Here is a 19,357-nt window from a genome sequence, read left to right on the forward strand (position 1 = left end):
GTTCGGTTTTTGACACAAATAGTTTAGAGTGAATAGAAACACTTAGCAGGCAGTTGATTAAGGAGCAAAGAAAGCAAGCACAGGCAGGTCATACTGATTTGCGAAACATCTGTATAAAAGTGGTAAGTGGTAACTGGAAGTGAACTCGGGAATCCAAAGAGGGTATATCAAGAAGAGTCTCTGATGAAACCACTTTAAGATGTTGATGGTATAGTTGACTAGGGAAACTCAGAGCTCTCCTGTTGGCTTCAATTTGCTCAAGTCGGTGTTAGGAGGGTAGGCCTCTGCTGAGGGAAGAGGTGGCAGGTGGGGATTTGACAACAGTGAAAGCTGGAAGTAGGCTTTACAAATGGAAGAGGTTGCTGGACCACTGGGGCTTTGAGAGCCCACCTACTTGTGGTGCTACCAATCAGGGATGTGTACTCAGTAGTATTCAGCAGCCCATGAGAGCAAACAAGTCAGATGGCTAAAACCCAGAAATCGGTTCTGCAGGGCCAGAGTGATGGGGAAACACCATGAGTGATAGGCCATGCAGTCTATGCTAAATGGAGAAGAAAGAGGGTGGAATATTCAATGTAGTCTATATTCCCTCATCAGAGTGAACTGAAGGTTGAAAGAAAACAGCGACTGGATGTTTCTCAAGGTCACAGAGTAAACATACCGAGAGGACGAGATCAAAGGACAAGATATTAAAAATCAGACTAGTATGAATAGGATTCTAGACATTAACATTTCAGAAATAAGGTTTTTTTTGTTTCTTTATTGGTTTTTTTTTTTCTTTTTTTTAGAGAGGGGGAGAGAGAAAGAGGGAAGGGGGTGGAGGGGAAGGAGGGGGAGAGGGAGACGAGAATCTTAAGCAGGGTCCACACCCAGCATGAGCCCAATGTAGGGCTCAGTCTCACAACCCTGAGATCATGACCTGAAGGGAAATCCGGAGTCAGATGCTTAACTGACTGAGCCACCCAGGCACCCCCCCAAAATAAGTTTTTGAGAGTCCAAGCTATGACCTTGGAACTGGTTTGCTAAATGGAGTGAAAATAATTATTGGAGGTGTAAGTCCAGAAACGGTAAAGTTATCCATGATCAATGATATTGCCCAAATAATGGTAGGGCTGGAGGCAGAGATGCCCTTGAACCATCAAAGTCCTCAATGAATGTAAAAGAATAACTAGAGATGACAGTAATGAGGATAGATGGTGGTACAGCTGAATATCAGAGGCCTCAATGTGTGGTGGTGGAAACCAGTAATAACATAAGCACAGCACCCTTATAATCTATCGGTTCACACCTGTAGTAGTGAGAAAATGAGCACCCTCAACTTGAAATAGCCCTAAGGTAAGTGTGGCTGAGAGCCAGGTTCCACTTAAATGAAAAAGTAGGGAAGTTCACAAAGGAATAGGGAAGCCAGAGTCTCTATAATGCATATTTACTTATTTAGATAATAATCTTTCCACCCATCCTGGGGTTTGAACTCACAACCCCAAGAGAACCACATACTCTACCAACTGAGCCAGCCAGGTGCCCCTCTATAATGCAAGAAATTGGAAGAAAGGGCAGCAATGAGACCATGAATTGGGGATAGTAGGTAACAGCAATGGAATACAAGAAGAGAGGATGGATGACTGGGTGGGCTATCATTTATTTTCTTTCTTCCTTTCTTTGCTTTTTCTTTTCTTTACTATAAGTAGGCTCCACACCCAACATGGGGCTTGAATTTACAACCCTGAGATCAATACTTGAGCTGAGATCAAGAGTCGGACACTTAACCGACTGAGCCACCCAGGCACCCCCCTGGACATCTATTTTAGATGGCAGCAATGAATTACCCGGATGGGAAGCCAAGTGTATTAAACCGGCCTTAATGTTCCAACTGGAACTCTGAAGTAATGTGTCTATGACAAAATAAATAGAAGCACTGAGCACTGACCAAGACTAGGTGTGCTTGAACTGTTGTTCTGGTTCCAAAGAGTATTAGTGATTATTCATTTTGTGTCTCAACAAAGCTTAGCCCCCAGCTCGAGAGGATGGCAAGGTTAGGCCAGAAAGAAGACTAAAGTAGCCTACTAAGACTAAAGATCAGTGAGTGACCTACTGGTTTCAGCACAGTGCAGCCTAGTGTGGAGAGGGAAGGAGCCTTTGCTTTGAATGGTGGGAAAATATTACTAAGGCCAAATACCAATTCAGGAGGAGGGAGTGGTACAGTTAGGTCCATCAAAATGTGTCTGATACTATCTACCTTACCTCCACAGAGTTGGGCACTGGATAGAATGGTGAGATGTCAGTCTTGGGGCATACATAAAAGCGCTTGATGAACTCTGCAAAATTCAGACCCAAGTGAAGACTATGGGTAAGCTCTAATATATGTGATTAATATTTAAATTTTCTAAAAATAGAATATTCACTATAGTCTGTATATTCCCTCATCAGAAGTACTGAATAGATCATTAAATAGTGATTTGGACTACCTGTCCAAAATCCCTCTATCTTCCTCTCGAAATTCTATAAAACTTTTAGTAGGAAACATCCTTAAAAATCATCATCTGTCTCACCTTCTCTCAAGAGGAGGGGCTATGACTTAATGTCTTTCTATCCACCTGAACTAACCCACACATGGTAGGAACTTGGTCTCAAAACTAATATAAGGTTATATGCAGAGCTAAAACCCATTATTTGATTCCTAAATCTATGTTCTTTACTTTATGTAATCCTAAAGTCCTCATCTTTTTGAAGTTTTTGTTCGTTTTTGTAAACTACAAACAATTCTGACTTCATCCCAATATTCCGGGGGAACTCATCAGGGTTCCTTAATACAAGGTTTACCAGCTGGATCCATTAAGCCATTTACTAGACTGTGTGGCGCCTTCTTTCCCATTAATAAGATACTCAACCTAGCTCCAAAGACAAGGTTAGGGAAAATCTTTGGTAAAGAAATTTCATGGAACTTTACTAGACGGAAATGTGAAGTAAATCTTTCTTCCTACTAAGAGTAGTGTAGAAATATACTTTAAAGAACAAGTAGATAAGAAGAATCAAGAAATTCCTAAATTATTCTGTTTATTCATATAATATAGTATTTTTTTGTGTTCGTTTTCTCTACTTGTATCACGTGTTGACTTCCCAATTAATGGCTAATGGCCAAGATTCTGGATCTTCAGTTTATTCATATCAACCACAATGGCAAGGCCCCATGAAATATTTGCTAAACTGGGAGGATCTCACGTAATTTTTAAACAAAATCTGTCACTGTATGGAATTTCAGGGGTCCTTTTTTGCTGCTAAGAAAAATATTTTCCAATTTAAGAAATAACTAGATTTTTTTTTCCCTCCTTCTTCCCACCAATTTTTCTCACCAGCACACATATATACGCAGTCACATACTTCATATTTGAGGCCAATTTCACTGAAAGCAGAAACTTAACATTTTCATAAATGACTGCAAGACCTGGTAATTTTGGCAATAAAAAATGCTATCTTTGAAGTAAGCTGCAGTTTGAATTAATTTAAGCATTAGGAGGCCAAAATTAAAGTTTTTTCTCGTTTTCCCTGCTATTACTGGTTTGCTGCAAGGAACAAATTGCTCAAGAATCAAAGGTGGGGAAATGTCTGCTGGTCATTGCTGGATTCTTGCTGAAAATAGAGGACAGGTGAAATCTTCGGGAATCACTTCTTCCACGTCACACTTTCTGAAAACACTATGCTCAGGAATAGGCTAAACACACCACTGAAAGAATTATTTGAGGCCAGTATTTTATTTTATAGAGAGCAATTGCAATATTAGAAACTGCTTTGGCACAGGTTAAAAGTGGCTCTCATATCACTTGCCAGTTTTCCCCAGGATCATCAATACTCATTACCAAAATTGACCTTTACGTGGTTACCATTTAGAGTTGCCACCAATGTAATGACAGAGTAGGGGGGAACCTGAGCACACACACAAAACTTTTATTTTTCAGATGTAATGCAAATAACCATATCTAATATTCTTTCAGAAAACAAATGAAAAACATGCTCAAAAAAAAAAAAACCAAGAAATCAAGTTATACTTTTCATAAGGCACCACAAAAACCCTGGTAAATTAGAGTCCATATTATATTTAAGTGTCTCACTAACAGGTAAATAAATATGTAAGAGAATAATCAATAGAGGGTCTTGAGGTTTACAAAAGACATTCCTGTTCAGACATCTTGGAGTATTGCAAAAATAAGAATAAGCAGGCTACATCTGAACCCGGCATCTCCTTTCCCAGTGCACATCATTCGTTGCATAGTGGTGACTGGATATGATCCAGGCCAAGAGAAGACTGCAATTCCAAAATATATTCACATTCCATTCTTTCCTTCTCATGTTGTGAATATCACTTGGCACCTCCATATCCAAAGAAGTAATGATATGCTTTAACTTTAAAAGGGGAGGGATTCAAAAGGTAAAAGACTAATCAGTTGCCTGCTTTTTAAAATTTATACTTAACAGACCTACTGCAAAAGCAACTTTCTACACACATATGAAGCTAGTTCCATATGTAAACCTTTATTGAACCTGGTTATATGTGGGACTTTAACAGCTTAAATTCTTCCACAATTTACAATTCTTAAATCCCACTCCAAATTGTCACTTTCTCCTTTAAAAAGTAGATAGTCCCACCATTTGAAAGAAGAGGTTTCTCAATTTCTCCTTTCATCCTCCTATTTTAAGTACTGGCTGATATTCACACAAATGTACTACAGAATTAAAATATTGACAAGCAGGGAGTTTCTTTTTCGTGCACTGAACTGCATCCAGAATCTTAAAATTAAGAAAAACAAATAAACTGACATTTTTTGGACACCAAAGACAAAAGCAGAGAAGAACAGAAGTGAAGCACAGGTAAAATTATTCTACTCTTATAGGTCTGCTAGCCTTTGCTAAGATTTTGATTATTAAGTAAGTACATGGTGGGCAATCACAGATTTAATGCTTATCTTTTCAATTATTCAAAGTATGACATATAGTAATTTGTAATTTTACTGAGGCACAAATTTGAATCATGCAGTGCAAAGGTGGTTTGCAGCAACTCAGGAAGGGAGTCTTAGCATCTAAATCTCAACATGGCTTTGTTGCAATAATTATCTGTACGTAAAATAAACATTTGTGGGAAGAAAATGTCCCCTCTTCTGCCAACAAGAAAGCAAACTACTAGTGCTATAGTTGTAAACTTGGGGATTTGCATAGTTCCAATGACCTACCCACTTTGAGAATATTAAAGACCTACATAGCATTTTTTCATTTTTCTTTCTATAACCTTCCCCAACATAGTTATAATGAAGGTAGTAAGAAATACCTTTGATAGAATTCACATAGAAATTAAAATACCAATGGTGAAAATTTGCAACTTTGGAGAGAAGTGTAAAGGAACATTTTAAATCAGGTTGTAATATGAAATGTAACAATGTTGAAGAACGGAATAAGTTGTAAGTAAGTAATTTCCTCTAACGGAAAACAATGTTTTATATTATATTAGGACACAGGCATGTCTTTAAATAGATCTTAGTTCATTATTTCCACAATTACAGACTTGTATATGTTCATTTTTCTCCCCCCCCTTTTTAAATTTTTTTAAACTAATTTCTCTTATCTGTTCTTCTCAGCCTTGGTCTAAATCTACACTCAAGAGTCAGACCAAATCCTCTGTGACTTTCAAATAAATACAGAAAAGCTCATAGTATCAACTAAATCATATATTTAAGTTTCAAAATACCAGAAGGTAAACAGAGAACTACTCATGGTTGGAGACTGCCTTGCATCTCTCTCTCATGTCTCCAGCAGGTAAATACCATATTAAGGACATAAATTATTCCCTAAACAGCCACCTATATCCATCCACCATATTCCAGGAAGCAGAGCACCTTAGTCATCTTTCTCAGCATCTTCATGCCCCTCCACTGATGGCTGAATAAGGTTAATAGGTGACTAGGAAGAAAAATGAAATATTTTTAAATGTATTCCACCCAGGCAGCCATCACTTAAAACTGCATTCAATTTTTTACTCACAAGTATTTGAAGATCTTTACAGAGAAGATGAAAAGGCAAAAAAATATTGTGCTTTCTTTTATAACATCAACCAGATGAAATTTTTTAACTAAGTAATATCTTTATATAGATTGGCAAAATGAAAACTTATGAAATTGGTTAATAGTTACCTTGCAATATCCACTGAAATCTTAAATCATATACACACTTAAGATCATGCACAGTGACACCTATGAACCTCTTAACAGGTCAAAACACTAAAAATATTATATAATATATTAAGGGAAGAATGACCAAAAATTAGGTAGTATGAACCACAGAGAATGCATTTACAGAAACTGGGTTTTACAGGAAAGCTTTTGCTTTTTTGGAGTAAGATGCCTTTTGAGTTAAATCTCATACCCACTCAAACTGTAACTGGACAGTACATTTCACTTCTAGTTACTAGAAGACATTTCTTTAAAAGAGATTGAGGCCAAAAGGGAAAAGCTGTTCTCTAGGCCCACCCTGCTCCTCCCTTTTAAAAAGAAAACTGATGAATTAAGTCAAACCACAGATTTTTAACCAAAATAAAGGGACACAGGATAGTGAAGACCAAACACTACTTTTAGGTTTTTTTGGTTGGTTGGTTGTTTTTTTTTTTTTTGTCCTTTAAAAAAAAAAAAAGAGTCCCCTTCTAATAAACGTTTCCATATAGCTTACCTAACACCTTAACAAGAATAGAGAACACAACAGGAGGAAAGAGGACACAGCACCACAGTTTCAAACATTCACATACAAAAACAAAACAGCCACCACAGATAGAAAGACCAAGTTTCCCAACAGACAGGGACAAGTTCCAACACACAAAGGAAATGTAATTATCTATTTGAACAAAAACAACATGGAAAATCTGGTCAGGCTAGGACGGAGAAGGAAGTGCTAACTCCTTGTACTACAAGGAAGGAATGGGGTTGATTAAAAAGCAAAAAAAAGAAAGCAAGCCCCCAAATGGATTTTTGATGCTGTAACTCTGTCATATGCTGCTGGTAACAGTAAATATATATATTTATATATTCATATATGTATATTAAAAAAGGAAAAATAATCTATTTATAGAACAGTCAGTAGTCAGAGACATTTAGAAAAAAGTAAAAACAAGTCCTTTTTTTCTTTTTTTAAAAATGGATTTACTAAAACAACTTTATCACCCAGAGGTGCTACAACCCCACATTCTCTGATGAAGCCATGGTGTTATTCAACAGCATCTGCTGTGGGCCACAATCAGAAATTGCCAGTGTTGGAAACAGCAGACATTGGGGTCAGGGCTGCAAGGCAAAAAGCTGTTATTTGCTGGTCTTGCTCATGGCCATGCCTGAAGCCTGGTGGTATCTGGTATACTTGTGAATGAAGGTTTCCCCGAAAAGCATGCATCACTGTGTCTCAGTAAAACATTCTGACTTGTCTTCTCTTCTTTTGCAGGAGGCTGGATCCATGTACCTGCTTGTCTCTAAAATGCAGACCCAAGACAGCAAGACTTCTCAAAGCCAAAAAAAGGCTCCTTGACTTGAAATAAGAAAAGCTCTTCTTCCCAGAATCCAATCTAGTCAGACTTCTGAACTAGAGGACATACTCCTCTCCTTAGGAAGATAAGGTGATCTGCCTCTCACTTGGGGCTTTCTTCTTGGTACAAACACACACAAGTAGCTGGGATCTAGACTCTGGCTACTATCCCATGACTAACAGGAGTAACTTTGGCCCTGTTGCTCCCATAGTTCTATCTGCAGGGCATTATATGCCAGGTAACAGCAGAAGGAGAGTGGTACTCTCACTCCTCTCCAACTGTCCTAAGGAGTGCCAAGTCATCAGCACCTCAAGATGGTGCTGCCCCTGGGCTGTACACCACTAACTAATATCAACTGGCCATAAGCCACAGCCTATATGCCCTGCTAGCATACCAATGTATTAATGCCAACCAGCATTCTAGAGCTCAATCACATGTCTGGCTGTAAAGTAACAAACCATACTCAGAGGAGACATAAATTGAAATACTGGCTGCTGTACCAAAGACACCCTCTGCATAGATGTGTTGAAGAGAATGTAGGTCACACAGTCCATGCAAAGAGGAAGTCAGCTAAGAGGACTTTCTCTGAAGGCCATTCGTCTTTGGAAGCAACATTCTGAGTGGATCTACACCACTCTACTTGATGACTAAGGTCTCAACGTGGTCCATTTCTCCCCATGTCCCAAACTAACCCAGCAACTGCTAACTGGTCTCCTTAAGATCCTCCATTGGTAGTTTGTAGCTCATTATGAAGGAAGGAGGTGGTGCTTGACCTGGGCTATCTGGCCCTTGCTTCTTTGCACAGTTTATACAGATGTAATCTTCATTTTCAGCCATTTCTGGAGATACACCCACACAAACTTGATGAAACCACTCATCACAGCCACCATCACATTGTACCCAGTCTACCTGTAGGAGACAAGATTGGGGAATGTTTAGGTTACATAAACATTAAGCCTAGAAAAAACAAAAAAAACAAACCAAAGAGCTTTCTTGGCTTAAATGATAGCAATAACTGGGATGTCCAGAGACAATGACTTCTTATGGGGCTACTTTTTAAAGACAGAAATTGGGAAGTTAATACCCCCAAATTCTATTTTACCATAATATGTCCACAAAATTGGGCCTCTTAGGTACTCCATTACCTCATAATTACCTGGGGCTCCTTTTGAGGCAGAAACATGTTTGAGAAAAACTTGACAAAAAAGGAACGTCTAATAGAGCAGCCAAGTAGTTTTAGCTAATATTAACAATTTCTAGGCTCTAAGACAATGCAATTATCTTAGATCAAGAAAGGAAGAGTACAACAATGTGAAGGCAATCCTGTGTATTAGCTTTATTTCAAAGAGATAAGCCAAAGTACTAAGAGCATTAAATACCTTTTTAGAAAAGCAGTCACATAGGCCACTTTTAAAACTAATATTTTTTATTCTTCTCTTCTTCCGTTACAAATACAACTCCCTATAAAAAGTTAGCAAATATCAGAGGTCAAATCTTACAAATTAACCAATTAAAACAGTCAAAGTCATAGGTCAATAGATCACCCTGGGGTTTCAAATTAAAGTCATTTGTAAAATAGGTCAGTGGCAGATACTAGGCAAACTTTGACCCTCCAGAGAATATTGTGATTATAGGAGGCTAGAAAGCGACTGTAGTTTGGTGACTTTAAGCCTTGGGCCTAGGGTTAACAATAAGGTGATCTGGGGCTTTGTATTTGGAGGGTGACTGTTGTAGTTTTTATTAGCTGACGTTACGGCAGATGAGAACCTTTAAGATTACAAGAGCTACTCTTCCTCTCCCCAGCACAAAGCGGATCTGGATCATCTCACTGGCAACTTACAAAGCCACTTATAACACTGAGCTCTGCCAGATTTCAGAGCCAAGAGGCATGAAAGGATCAAACAGGTACCTCAGTGCAGCTTAGGAGAAAGAACAGAGGAAGGAGGTTTTGGCTAGGCAAATGAGTTTCAGAGAAAGGGAGTAGTTTCCAAAATCAGTTTCCAAGTACTATAAGAATCATCAAAATGATGATACTCATGTTAGTGGTTTTATGGTTGTGATACAGTGTGGGAAAAATCATTTGTCAAAATCATCTTTCTATTCCAGAGTTCTAGATCTTAAGAGATGGTGCTGTGCAAAATGAAGATTACTGAATTCAGTCACAAGTTCTGAGTTCTGATACATATAATTTGAGGCCAATACTTAATCTCATTAAGGCTCAATTTCTTCATCTGTAAAATGGAGATAACATCTTGTTTACAGATTATTTAGAGGAACAAATGAAATAATGTATGGCAAAACAGTTAGTTCACTGCCTAGGATACTAGACGTGTTTTTTAAGATCACAGATTCATGGCTCTACTCATTATTCTATCTTACACGAAAATCATTTTGCACCTTGTAATAGCTGCTGCAGCACTGTTTCTCAAAATGTGTAGACCACTTACATAGAATTACCTATTGTGTTTGTTAAAAATGTAGCTGAGACCCATCCCAGACCTACAGCCTCAGAATATCTTGGGGATACAAACCAGAAGCCTGTATTTTCAGTCAGAGTCTAGGTAATTCTTATATATTCTAAATTTGATCATCCCTGGCACTCTGTGATACTGCTTGCTAGTAAATTCAGAGCCATTTTACAATTCATTCCTAAAACAAATTCTGTTTTTGTTCTGTAATTGTTTATGTAATATTTAGCTTCTGAAGTCTGTGTAGTGAAGAAAATTGATCAAAATGTTCCTACTGCAGCAAACTAGTACATGAAAGAAAGGGGCAGATAAATGACTTCTAGGCAACAAACTGAAAATATAGGTACCGCAGCTATGAAAATTTACTAAGTGCCAATCTGATGGTAAGTGCTTTGGCTATCTGGAGCTCGTTAAGAGAATTGGGAAGATGATCTGTTTCTTTGAGCTGCCCAAATCTGAGATATTATATTACCCTCTTTATGATGCCACCCTGAACCAAGAGACAACTCTACTCCTACCTCCAACCCTCTTAATCCAGTCCAGTCCTCAGTCATGCTAATCCACAGGATAAAAAGTTCCTAATTTATCAGTATTTGCTGCCAAGAAAAGTGGTTCCATGTTTCTTAAAATCTAATTCTGCACTATACTCACTGGCTTCCAGGTTTCCTCAAATTAAATCTATCAGTCTCTCTCAAGTAAGGAAGAAATGTTCTCTTCTGTGATTTTGGCTACAGGTCCATTCCTAAGCCTAGCTCTCCCCCACCATTCCAAAAAAGTATAAACTTTTCTTGAGATATTCATCAGTACACAGATTCTATCCCAGCCTACAGATTATAAAAAATTCACCCCAATCATCTAGCAGGGAAAAAAACAGTCCTTCCCTTACTACTATCTTTTTATCACATTCACGTACTAACAATCCAACTCCAGTGCTACTTTTGTTTGAAAAGGCCCACCGGATCATAAAGCAAACTAACGTTTGGAATGTCAACTCAATCCACTGATGATTTTGACACAGGGCAACAGACTATGTAGTGGCCTGAAGACTCAAGAAGACAGAATGTGGTTAACTGCATATTAAGTTCTAATAGTCACTTCCCCTTTCACTATCTTCGAGAGATCTACTTACCAAATCACAAAAATAATTATTAAAAAACTTCACAGCTATGAGCTGTTCAAATATTAATGGATAAGAGATTTAGAAGTATAGTACAAATAGGTTACCAGTTGGATTTGGGGAAATTTTAAGAGAAATATGTTAAATACAATATTAATTTGGTATTTCATGTTTTGCTATATGGTTTCATATTTACACTTAAAAATATTTGGCATATTTCATCTTGTTCACTTCACAGAGCGTATTACTGCAATGGGGGAAAAAGAAGGCCTGGAGATTTAGTGATATTCTTAGCTTAGTTCCCCCACGGAGCTTTTGTTATTTTGGCATTCAACCTCTACTGCACCAAGTTTCCTTGCAAAAACCAGATATAAAAAATTAAAACAATCTACTCAATGAAGTACAATTTAACAATGTTCAGAATCCTTGTGTGTATTTTTTGGTGCTCTCAACATTAAGTGACCAACCTTCCTAGCCAGCCCAAGATCGGTATTTCCCAAGACACAGGAATTTCAGTGCTAAAATTAGGAAAGTCCAGGCAAATTGGAAGAGTTGGTTAACCTATCTCCACATGGCTGAGACATCACCATGACAACCTTTTAAAATCAGAATAACTAACAAATAATAAATGTGAGAGACATAGGTTTATAAACTTAATCTCTACCATCCCAAACTTCTTATGGAAATAGTAATGGATAAGGAAAAGGCCCACAGGAAGAGGGGGAAAAAAAGTCTATTTTCCTAAATAAGATGATTATTTATTCTAATACAGGGGAAAGAAAATGTTACTTAAATGTTAGCTTGAAAGAATTTGCTCCTTCAAGTTAACTTGTTTTACTCTTGGTAACAGTATGATTGAATGAAAGGGACAGACCTCAGGGAGAAAAAGGTTCTGAACCTTAAAACTAGTTTTTTGAAAACAGTTCTTAATATTTTATCTTTTCTTCATTATTTTTTAAATTAATTTCACCTTGAAGTTAATTTGATAATGATGGAAGAGACAGTTTTTTTTTTTTAAGCCCCTTACAACATTATTCTGATAATATTTTTCTTTTCTCTTTCTAAAACATCCTGAAATTGAGCCTAGGTATGTTTAGGTAGCCCTTCAAAGTTTTCTCAATCTGCACGTTTTGGGGGAAAAGTAATAGTAAGTTAGAAAAATGGTAAATGTACATTTACCTAAATATGAATGAACCCTAGAAGTTATTTTTTGCTGCATGATATTTAAAGAACATAGACTTCTCTAAAAACATGCTTTTCTTATCATTATTTTGTTCTGAAGATGTGTGTCATGCATCAACTGGTTTTCTTAGAGAAACACTATACTTCAAATTGAGAAAGTTGTAAAATTCTTTTACAAAGCAGTTAAAGAAATATACCTTTTATTTAGTAAAACTAGTGCTGAGAACAAACTTGGAGAACCATAAATATTGCAAAACAGCAACGATGGGCAAAATGTTTACAATCTGAAATAATTTGTTTAAAATTAAACACATTATAGAAATACATTTACTAAGTTTCTTTTATGTAGGATGATGACAGGTTAAGGCATACCTTCCTCACTTTTGTATATGTTTTAACAGTTTGAAACAGACATTTTCTCTGAATGTTCAGCTAAGTCTCCCTTTGTTCTATTAAGACAATTTTGAAGGTTTTAAAAAAATACCTTTAATGTTAGGAGCAAATCTTAGGGCTCACTTAAAAATAACCATCACATTTTAACAATGCATTTTGTTATTAGCAAGTGCTTTCATATAGATTATCTCCTCTTATTCTCATAACCCCGAGAGTATGCAGGGTTATGTGTTAATTTAACAATTTTACAGCAGATGAGGGAAAAAAAAACTGCCTATAGTGTTTATATGCTACAGGAAGGTAATAGATGACCTGAGCGATATTTAAAAATGCTGAGCAGAGGAGAGGGGAAAGATTATTAAGTGAAAAGGTGAAAAAAGAGAAAGCAAAAGGTTCATGATGGATATAAACACTGTAGAGGAAGGATGATAGGAAAGCTTGAAAAAGAACCACTACTTCTTGCTGCCACTCTGAAACTACCATAAAATCAGTTAAAAGAGAAACAAAGGGAGAAGGTTCTGCCAACACTAAGCTGCCAATACTTCAGTACCCAAAGAGAAACAGTTAACCTTTCATCAACCTCTTTAATGAACAAATTTAGATGAGAATAAATTCAAAATGAAAAAATACATACACATATTTATAAGGTAGCTACTAAAATACTTTAAAATGTTTATAAAATAGAAACATATTTAATCAGTAAAGATACAAAAGTGAGTAGATAGTATGACATGATATAAAATTATATGGAAAAAGGACTAGAAGGAAACACACTAAAATATGTATAGGTATTGTCCTTGGAAGGTTAGACTATGGGGATATGTGTCTTACCAAAAAATATTCATTTTCCAAAAATGAGTGGAAAACATTCAATAAGTATAATTTAAATATAAGTGTCATTTAGTTTTGGAATGTGTTTTTGTACTTACATCTTAATTATAGGTGGGGTGGGGATATTAGTGGTGAAAACCTGGTCCGGGAGCCAGGAAACCATGGTTCTACTTTTGGCTTTGCACTACTTAGCACTGTGACTTTGGTCACATCATTTATCTTCACTGAGTCCTGGTTTCATCATTTGTAAAATGAAGAGCCTGGCCAAGGTGACCTCTTCAAGCTCTAACAAGTATCTGACTAAGGAGGAAGTAAGGGAATAATGATGCAGTATATTTATTCTGTTCATATATTCAAATTGAGGAGGTATTAAAATTTTAAATATCAAGTGGTATAATGAGCATAATAAAATTAAAACTATGAATTTACTAATAATCTTGATGGGAACCATAACAGACATCTCCAATCACTGAATGAATTGGGATTTTTCATAAAGTCTTTCCATCTTTCTCAGAAGTTCATACTACCTAAAGAATGGCCACTATATAATTACTATACTTAAAATTTAGGGCTGAAACTTTTAAAATAATATCTTTAAAGGTCCTAATTATTTTTTGCAAGGTATTTGAAAAAAATCTTACTCCATTTAGAAGAGTGCACACAGGCCTGAGTGTGGGTACAGCACAGACCAAAAGGGAAGATTTTTTAGGTCTTTAGAACAAAAATTGTAATGCAATTTGCCACAGCTCTTAAAATACTGGCTCAGAACATTCTGAGGCCACTGTGACTAACTAACTGACAAGGTATTTAGTTCTCTGAGTCACCGTACAGGGAAGGCAAAAGGACTAAAGGACTACACTGCACCCGGCTAGGCCAACCACACACGAAATGCACTGCTACCCAGGGTTATCACACAGCTTCTCTCTGCTCTGGTCTCGTTACGTTCACCAAGTCCATGATTTTGAAAGCACAACATTTCTTCCATTAAGCACACTGACCTAAGAGCCTCATAATTCAAAACAGTTTATAGAAACTGTAGAAAACATATTCTGCTGGAAGCCCAAATCCTGGAATCAAAACCAGATTCTCATGACATCAGGCCTCTGTCTCGCGCCCGCCGCTGCTTGGCCGCTCTCCCGGGGGTGTACACGGTTAGAGCTCACCTTGTCCTTGCAGGGCCGCTGGCAGTTCTGTGCGGCGCACACAGCGTTTTCGTCATCGGACTCCTCTGCTCCGGACCAGTCGTACTTTGAGGGGATGTCCAGCACCTTTTTCTCTCTCTTCTTCTCAGTAGTCTCTTTCACAAGGTCAGCTTTGGCTGCAGCAGCCTTCTCCTTCTTTTTCTTTCTCTCTTCTTCTTTTGCCAGTTTCTTAGCCAGTTTATTCAGCTCCTTTGATTTTTCTGCACTTAGTTTTAATTTCTTCTTTTTAGGTTTATCCATTTTCTTTAACTCCTTGGACTTCTGTTTTCCTTCTCCAAAAAGCTGTTCTACTTTTTCTAGCTTCCGTTTCCGTTTCTTCTCTGAAGAGTCTTTTCCTTTTATTTTTAATGGTTTCTCTTCCATGCTGTCATCCTTCAACAATATAAAAGTAGAAAGAATTTTAAAGCCAGACATTTAAAAAAAGTTTTATTCTCTTGCAGGAGGTACCTTGAATAGACAACTTCATAGAGACAGAAAGCAGAATAGTGGTTACTGGGGGCTGAGGGAAGGCGAAAATGGGACTTACTGTTTAATGAGTACAGAGGTTCTGTTTGGGATGATTGAAAAGTTCTGGAAATGGACAGTGGCAATACTTGTGTAACACTGTAAATGCCATTAATACAAGTGAACTGTATACTTAAAATGGATTAAGATGGTAAATTTTATGTTGGGTACATTATACCACAATAAATGTTCTAAAGATATTTTAAAGACATTTTAAGAAAGCAAATATAATATTCAATGAAAACAGAAAATAATGGCAAGCCTGTAGAAAACATCTGACTTGAGCTTACCGGGGAAAAAAGATCATTGTCAGCCTGTATTAGTATAGTGCTGTAGCACATCTAATTGAGATAAAACATACATATAAAGCTAAAGTACTAAACGTACACTGAATTATGTAATAACTTTCTTGGTCTTCATTTACCACGACTACAGTTCTTTATTAACTCACAATAAATTCCCGATGGCTAAGAAGTGATTAAAATTGTTGGTAAAACAAAAAAATTGTATCCATGATCTCATTACAAAAGACATGTAGTGACTTTGGCAAGGGCTAGAGAATAGCTGATGTGACAAAGCAAAAAAAAACCCTTATTTTTCAATTTTCTAATATTGTTCCAATTTCTACTATATGCCAATGTAATAAACATTAAAAAAATTTAATTTTTTGAAAGATTTTATTTATTTATTTGAGAGGGAGAGAGAGACAGAGGGAGCACATACGAATGGGGGAGGGGTAGAGAGACAGAATCCCAAGCAGACTCCCTGCTGAGCACGGAGCCCAGTGCAGTGCTGGATCCCACAACCCTGAGATCACAACCTGAGCTGAAAATAAGAGTCAGGATGCTTAACCTACTGAGACACCCAGGTGCCCCAGCATTAAAAATTTTTAATAGTGAAAGTATGTCTAGCAACAGGAAGAACAAGGAGGTAGAAAAAGAAATACTGAAAAACATAAGCTTGATAATTACTTAAGAAATACCACCTGAGAATTCATTTTGCGACATATTTGAGACTCAAAAATCTTTGACAGGAACCTAAGAAACTGCAGAATGCAGCAGAACACTGCATTATAAATGTCCTAAGTCTATCATATCTCAAACTATATATCTACCTTCTCAATAGTTTGTGTTTGCTTATGTGTAAAATAAAGAGGATCAGATGAGATAATGGATGTGAAGAAAACCCTTTGTATTTTGGAAAACACCATCTAAATCAGGCTACCTTTGATCTGAATTCCAAACCAAAAGCTAACTATCATCTGCCCAGTGTATCTGTATCAACTGTCAGTGACACTGTATCATTCCACTGCATGAAAATAAGTAATGCAAAAGAATAATGTAAAGAGGGGCGCCTGGGTGGCTCAGTTGGTTAAGCGACTGCCTTCGGCTCAGGTCATGATCCTGGAGTCCCGGGATCGAGCCCCGCATCGGGCTCCCTGCTCGGCGGGGAGTCTGCTTCTCCCTCTGACCCTCCCCCCTCTCATGCTCTCTCTCTCTCTCAAATAAATAAATAAATAAATAAAAAGAAGAATAATGTAAAGAATACTAGGAGTCAAAAGCCAGAGTTGGAATCCAGGTCTCTCTGTTTTTACCAAATGTCTGACCTAGGGAAGTTTCCACCTCTCTGACCCTTAATTTTTTCATATGTAGAAACAGGTCTATCCTTTCCTCTCTCCCATCCAGGATTATTTATGCTGAGCATTGAATGAGATCACAGATATAAAAACACTGTATAAACTGCAAACTGCTATTTAAGTATTAATATATGAACATAGTAGACTCTCCCACCCCAATCTGCTTTCTATTTAACGCTTCCCTCTTGTTGCCCCCCTCCTCCCCTACTTAACCCTTCCCTTACGGCTTTTTTTTTTAACCACTGTATTTTCTTGTGCCTTCTTTTTTTGGGCCTTTCAACGGTGGGAATATGGGCTAAGGAAGCTGTTCCTTCCTTAAGAGAAAAACTGGGAGTTTTCAGTACCCTCCTTTCTTTTTAGTGGAAATGGTGTTTGGTTTTTTTTCCCCAAAATATTACATAAAATCGCAGTAAGACCAGGGCGCCTGGGTGGCTCAGTTGGTTAAGCAACTGCCTTCGGCTCAGGTCATGATCTTGGAGTCCTGGGATTGAGTCCCGCATCGGGCTATTGGGCTCCCTGCTCAGCAGGGAGTCTGCTTCTCCTTCTGACCCTAACCCCTCTCATGTGCTCTCTCTCTCTCTCTCAAATAAATAAGTAAATAAAAAATCTTAAAAAAAAAAAAAAATCGCAATAAGACCATAAAGCAGAACTACATTTGGCTTAATGGAAAAGAAGGACAGCCACAGTACTACCCACTCAGCCATTCCCATCCTGGCATTTGTGGCACCTCCAAAGAACCAAGGCATTCTAAAATGTTAAAACCACTGTTTAAGTAAGCTTTTTATCTTGCCTCCATGATATGCAGAAATCTGTCTTCAGAGGGTAGATGTGTGGCCTGCAAAATCCGCCATATGTGTTGAGTCTCATCCAGAGATACTTCTAGGAGATCTCCAACCATCATAAGTTCTTCCAGCTGGGCTTTAGCTCCAGGTGACAACTCTAACACTGGAGGTTCCAAACTTCGGGGCACCAAAGGACTCTTCCGAGGTTGTTTCCTTGGGGTGCTAGAACCTTTCCAATAAAATATAAGACAAAAACAAAAAAATGAAAACTATGGAAAAAACATAATGTTTCCAAAGTAAATATTTAAGGGAATGGTCCCTCCTCCTCCAATACCTACTTTAGATACCTGAATTCACTATATCCATATGAAAGTGAAAAGGAAATCTTCAAAAAATACAGAACAAAAAGATCTAGAATTCTAATGCCCACTCTAAAAAATTGGTTAAGAGTAAAAACCTGGTTTCTTATTGATTCTTTATTCTGTGACTGAATAGTGGAAGGAGAATGGGAAAGAATCTCTTAATCTATTCTCTCTCCATTTTAGAGGGGACCAAAAGATTAAGCACATGAGCTGCCCATAATAAACCAACAGTAATTTGCTAGTCCATAAGATCGTGAATTTTACTATGAAAAGAGAAACACGCCTTACTTCCCAGACGTGTGATCTACCGCAGTGTGATGTATTTTCACTGGGGAAAAGCAAAGTAGACGTATGAGGGCAATTATCTACCAAGGGAAGAACTTCTAACACTTAAAACTTTCTAAAACAAGAATGAATATTCTCAAAAAGCAGCAAGTTCCTCGACAACTGGTAATGAACAAACAGAGGCTTATCAGATTTTATATAAAGAGAGATGGGACTAGAGGGCCTCTAAAGTTCTTACTAGGATTCAATAATTCCATGTAAGTTTTTTTTAGGTTACCACCTAGTAACATAAAATGCATATAGAGACTTAGCTTTTGTTAATCAAAATTGCATTTTTAGGTTTTACTATTATTTCATGGCCAGGATGTACATTTAAAGAGGGATTCATAGTCTGGGGCGCCTGGGTGGCACAGCTGGTTAAGCATCCGACTCTTGGTTTTGGCTCTGGTCATGATCTCAGGATCATGAGATCGAGCCCCGTGTCAGGCTCTGCCCTTGGCATGAGGTCTGCTTGAGATTCTCTCTCCCTCTCCCTCTGGCCCCTCCCGGTCTCTCTCTCTAAAATAAATAATCTTTAATAATAATAATAATAAATTTTAAAAAGAAGGATTCATAGCCTTGATTAATACAATGTTTTTCATCACTGGTTTCAGGTATATCTTCTTCACACTGTTTTAAAGGGTAATACCTTGAGTACAACTCTTAGAAGCAGAAGAATAAGCATGTTCTGCACAGAATGAAGGTGCTGTCCACATGTGAGTGACCACCTCTTCAGACTTGATGGGAATTTCTTCGTCACAAAAAAGATTGGGTTCCAAACTACTGGAGGACTTCACACTGGCTGTGTCCTGAGGAAGAAACCAAGAGGGGTATTCAGAATTAGAACCACTTCATTTACCCTATGACAAGGATCTAAATGCACGCTTTCAGGTTAAAGCCTGCAATATACTAAAAATATGACCTTAATGGAATACTATTCAGCCATCAAAAAAATTGAAATTTTGGGGGCGCCTGGGTGGCTCAGTCGGTTTAAGCGGCTGCCTTCG

At 37.6% G+C, this 19,357-nt stretch overlaps 1 protein-coding gene across 1 annotated transcript in view; it reads right to left on the minus strand.

Annotated features, from left to right (window-relative positions):
• Nucleotides 1-3,926: 3,926 nt before the first annotated feature.
• Nucleotides 3,927-19,357, minus strand: part of KDM5A (lysine demethylase 5A) — a 95,994-nt gene continuing 80,563 nt past the window's right edge. Inside the window, exons 25-28 of the mRNA XM_045874081.3 lie at nt 19,000-19,159; nt 17,673-17,893; nt 14,704-15,114; nt 3,927-8,458 (exon numbers count right to left, since the gene is read on the minus strand). Of these exons, the coding sequence (XP_045730037.1) occupies nt 8,252-8,458; nt 14,704-15,114; nt 17,673-17,893; nt 19,000-19,159 (999 nt within the window). The 3' untranslated portion in view covers nt 3,927-8,251. The remainder of the gene's footprint in view (nt 8,459-14,703; nt 15,115-17,672; nt 17,894-18,999; nt 19,160-19,357) is intronic.

The sequence above is a fragment of the Mirounga angustirostris genome, unplaced genomic scaffold (genome assembly GCF_029215605.1).
Source record: "Mirounga angustirostris isolate CCGP_5_RB_7025 unplaced genomic scaffold, mMirAng1.0.hap1 SCAF_5, whole genome shotgun sequence".
Lineage (NCBI taxonomy): Eukaryota > Metazoa > Chordata > Mammalia > Carnivora > Phocidae > Mirounga > Mirounga angustirostris.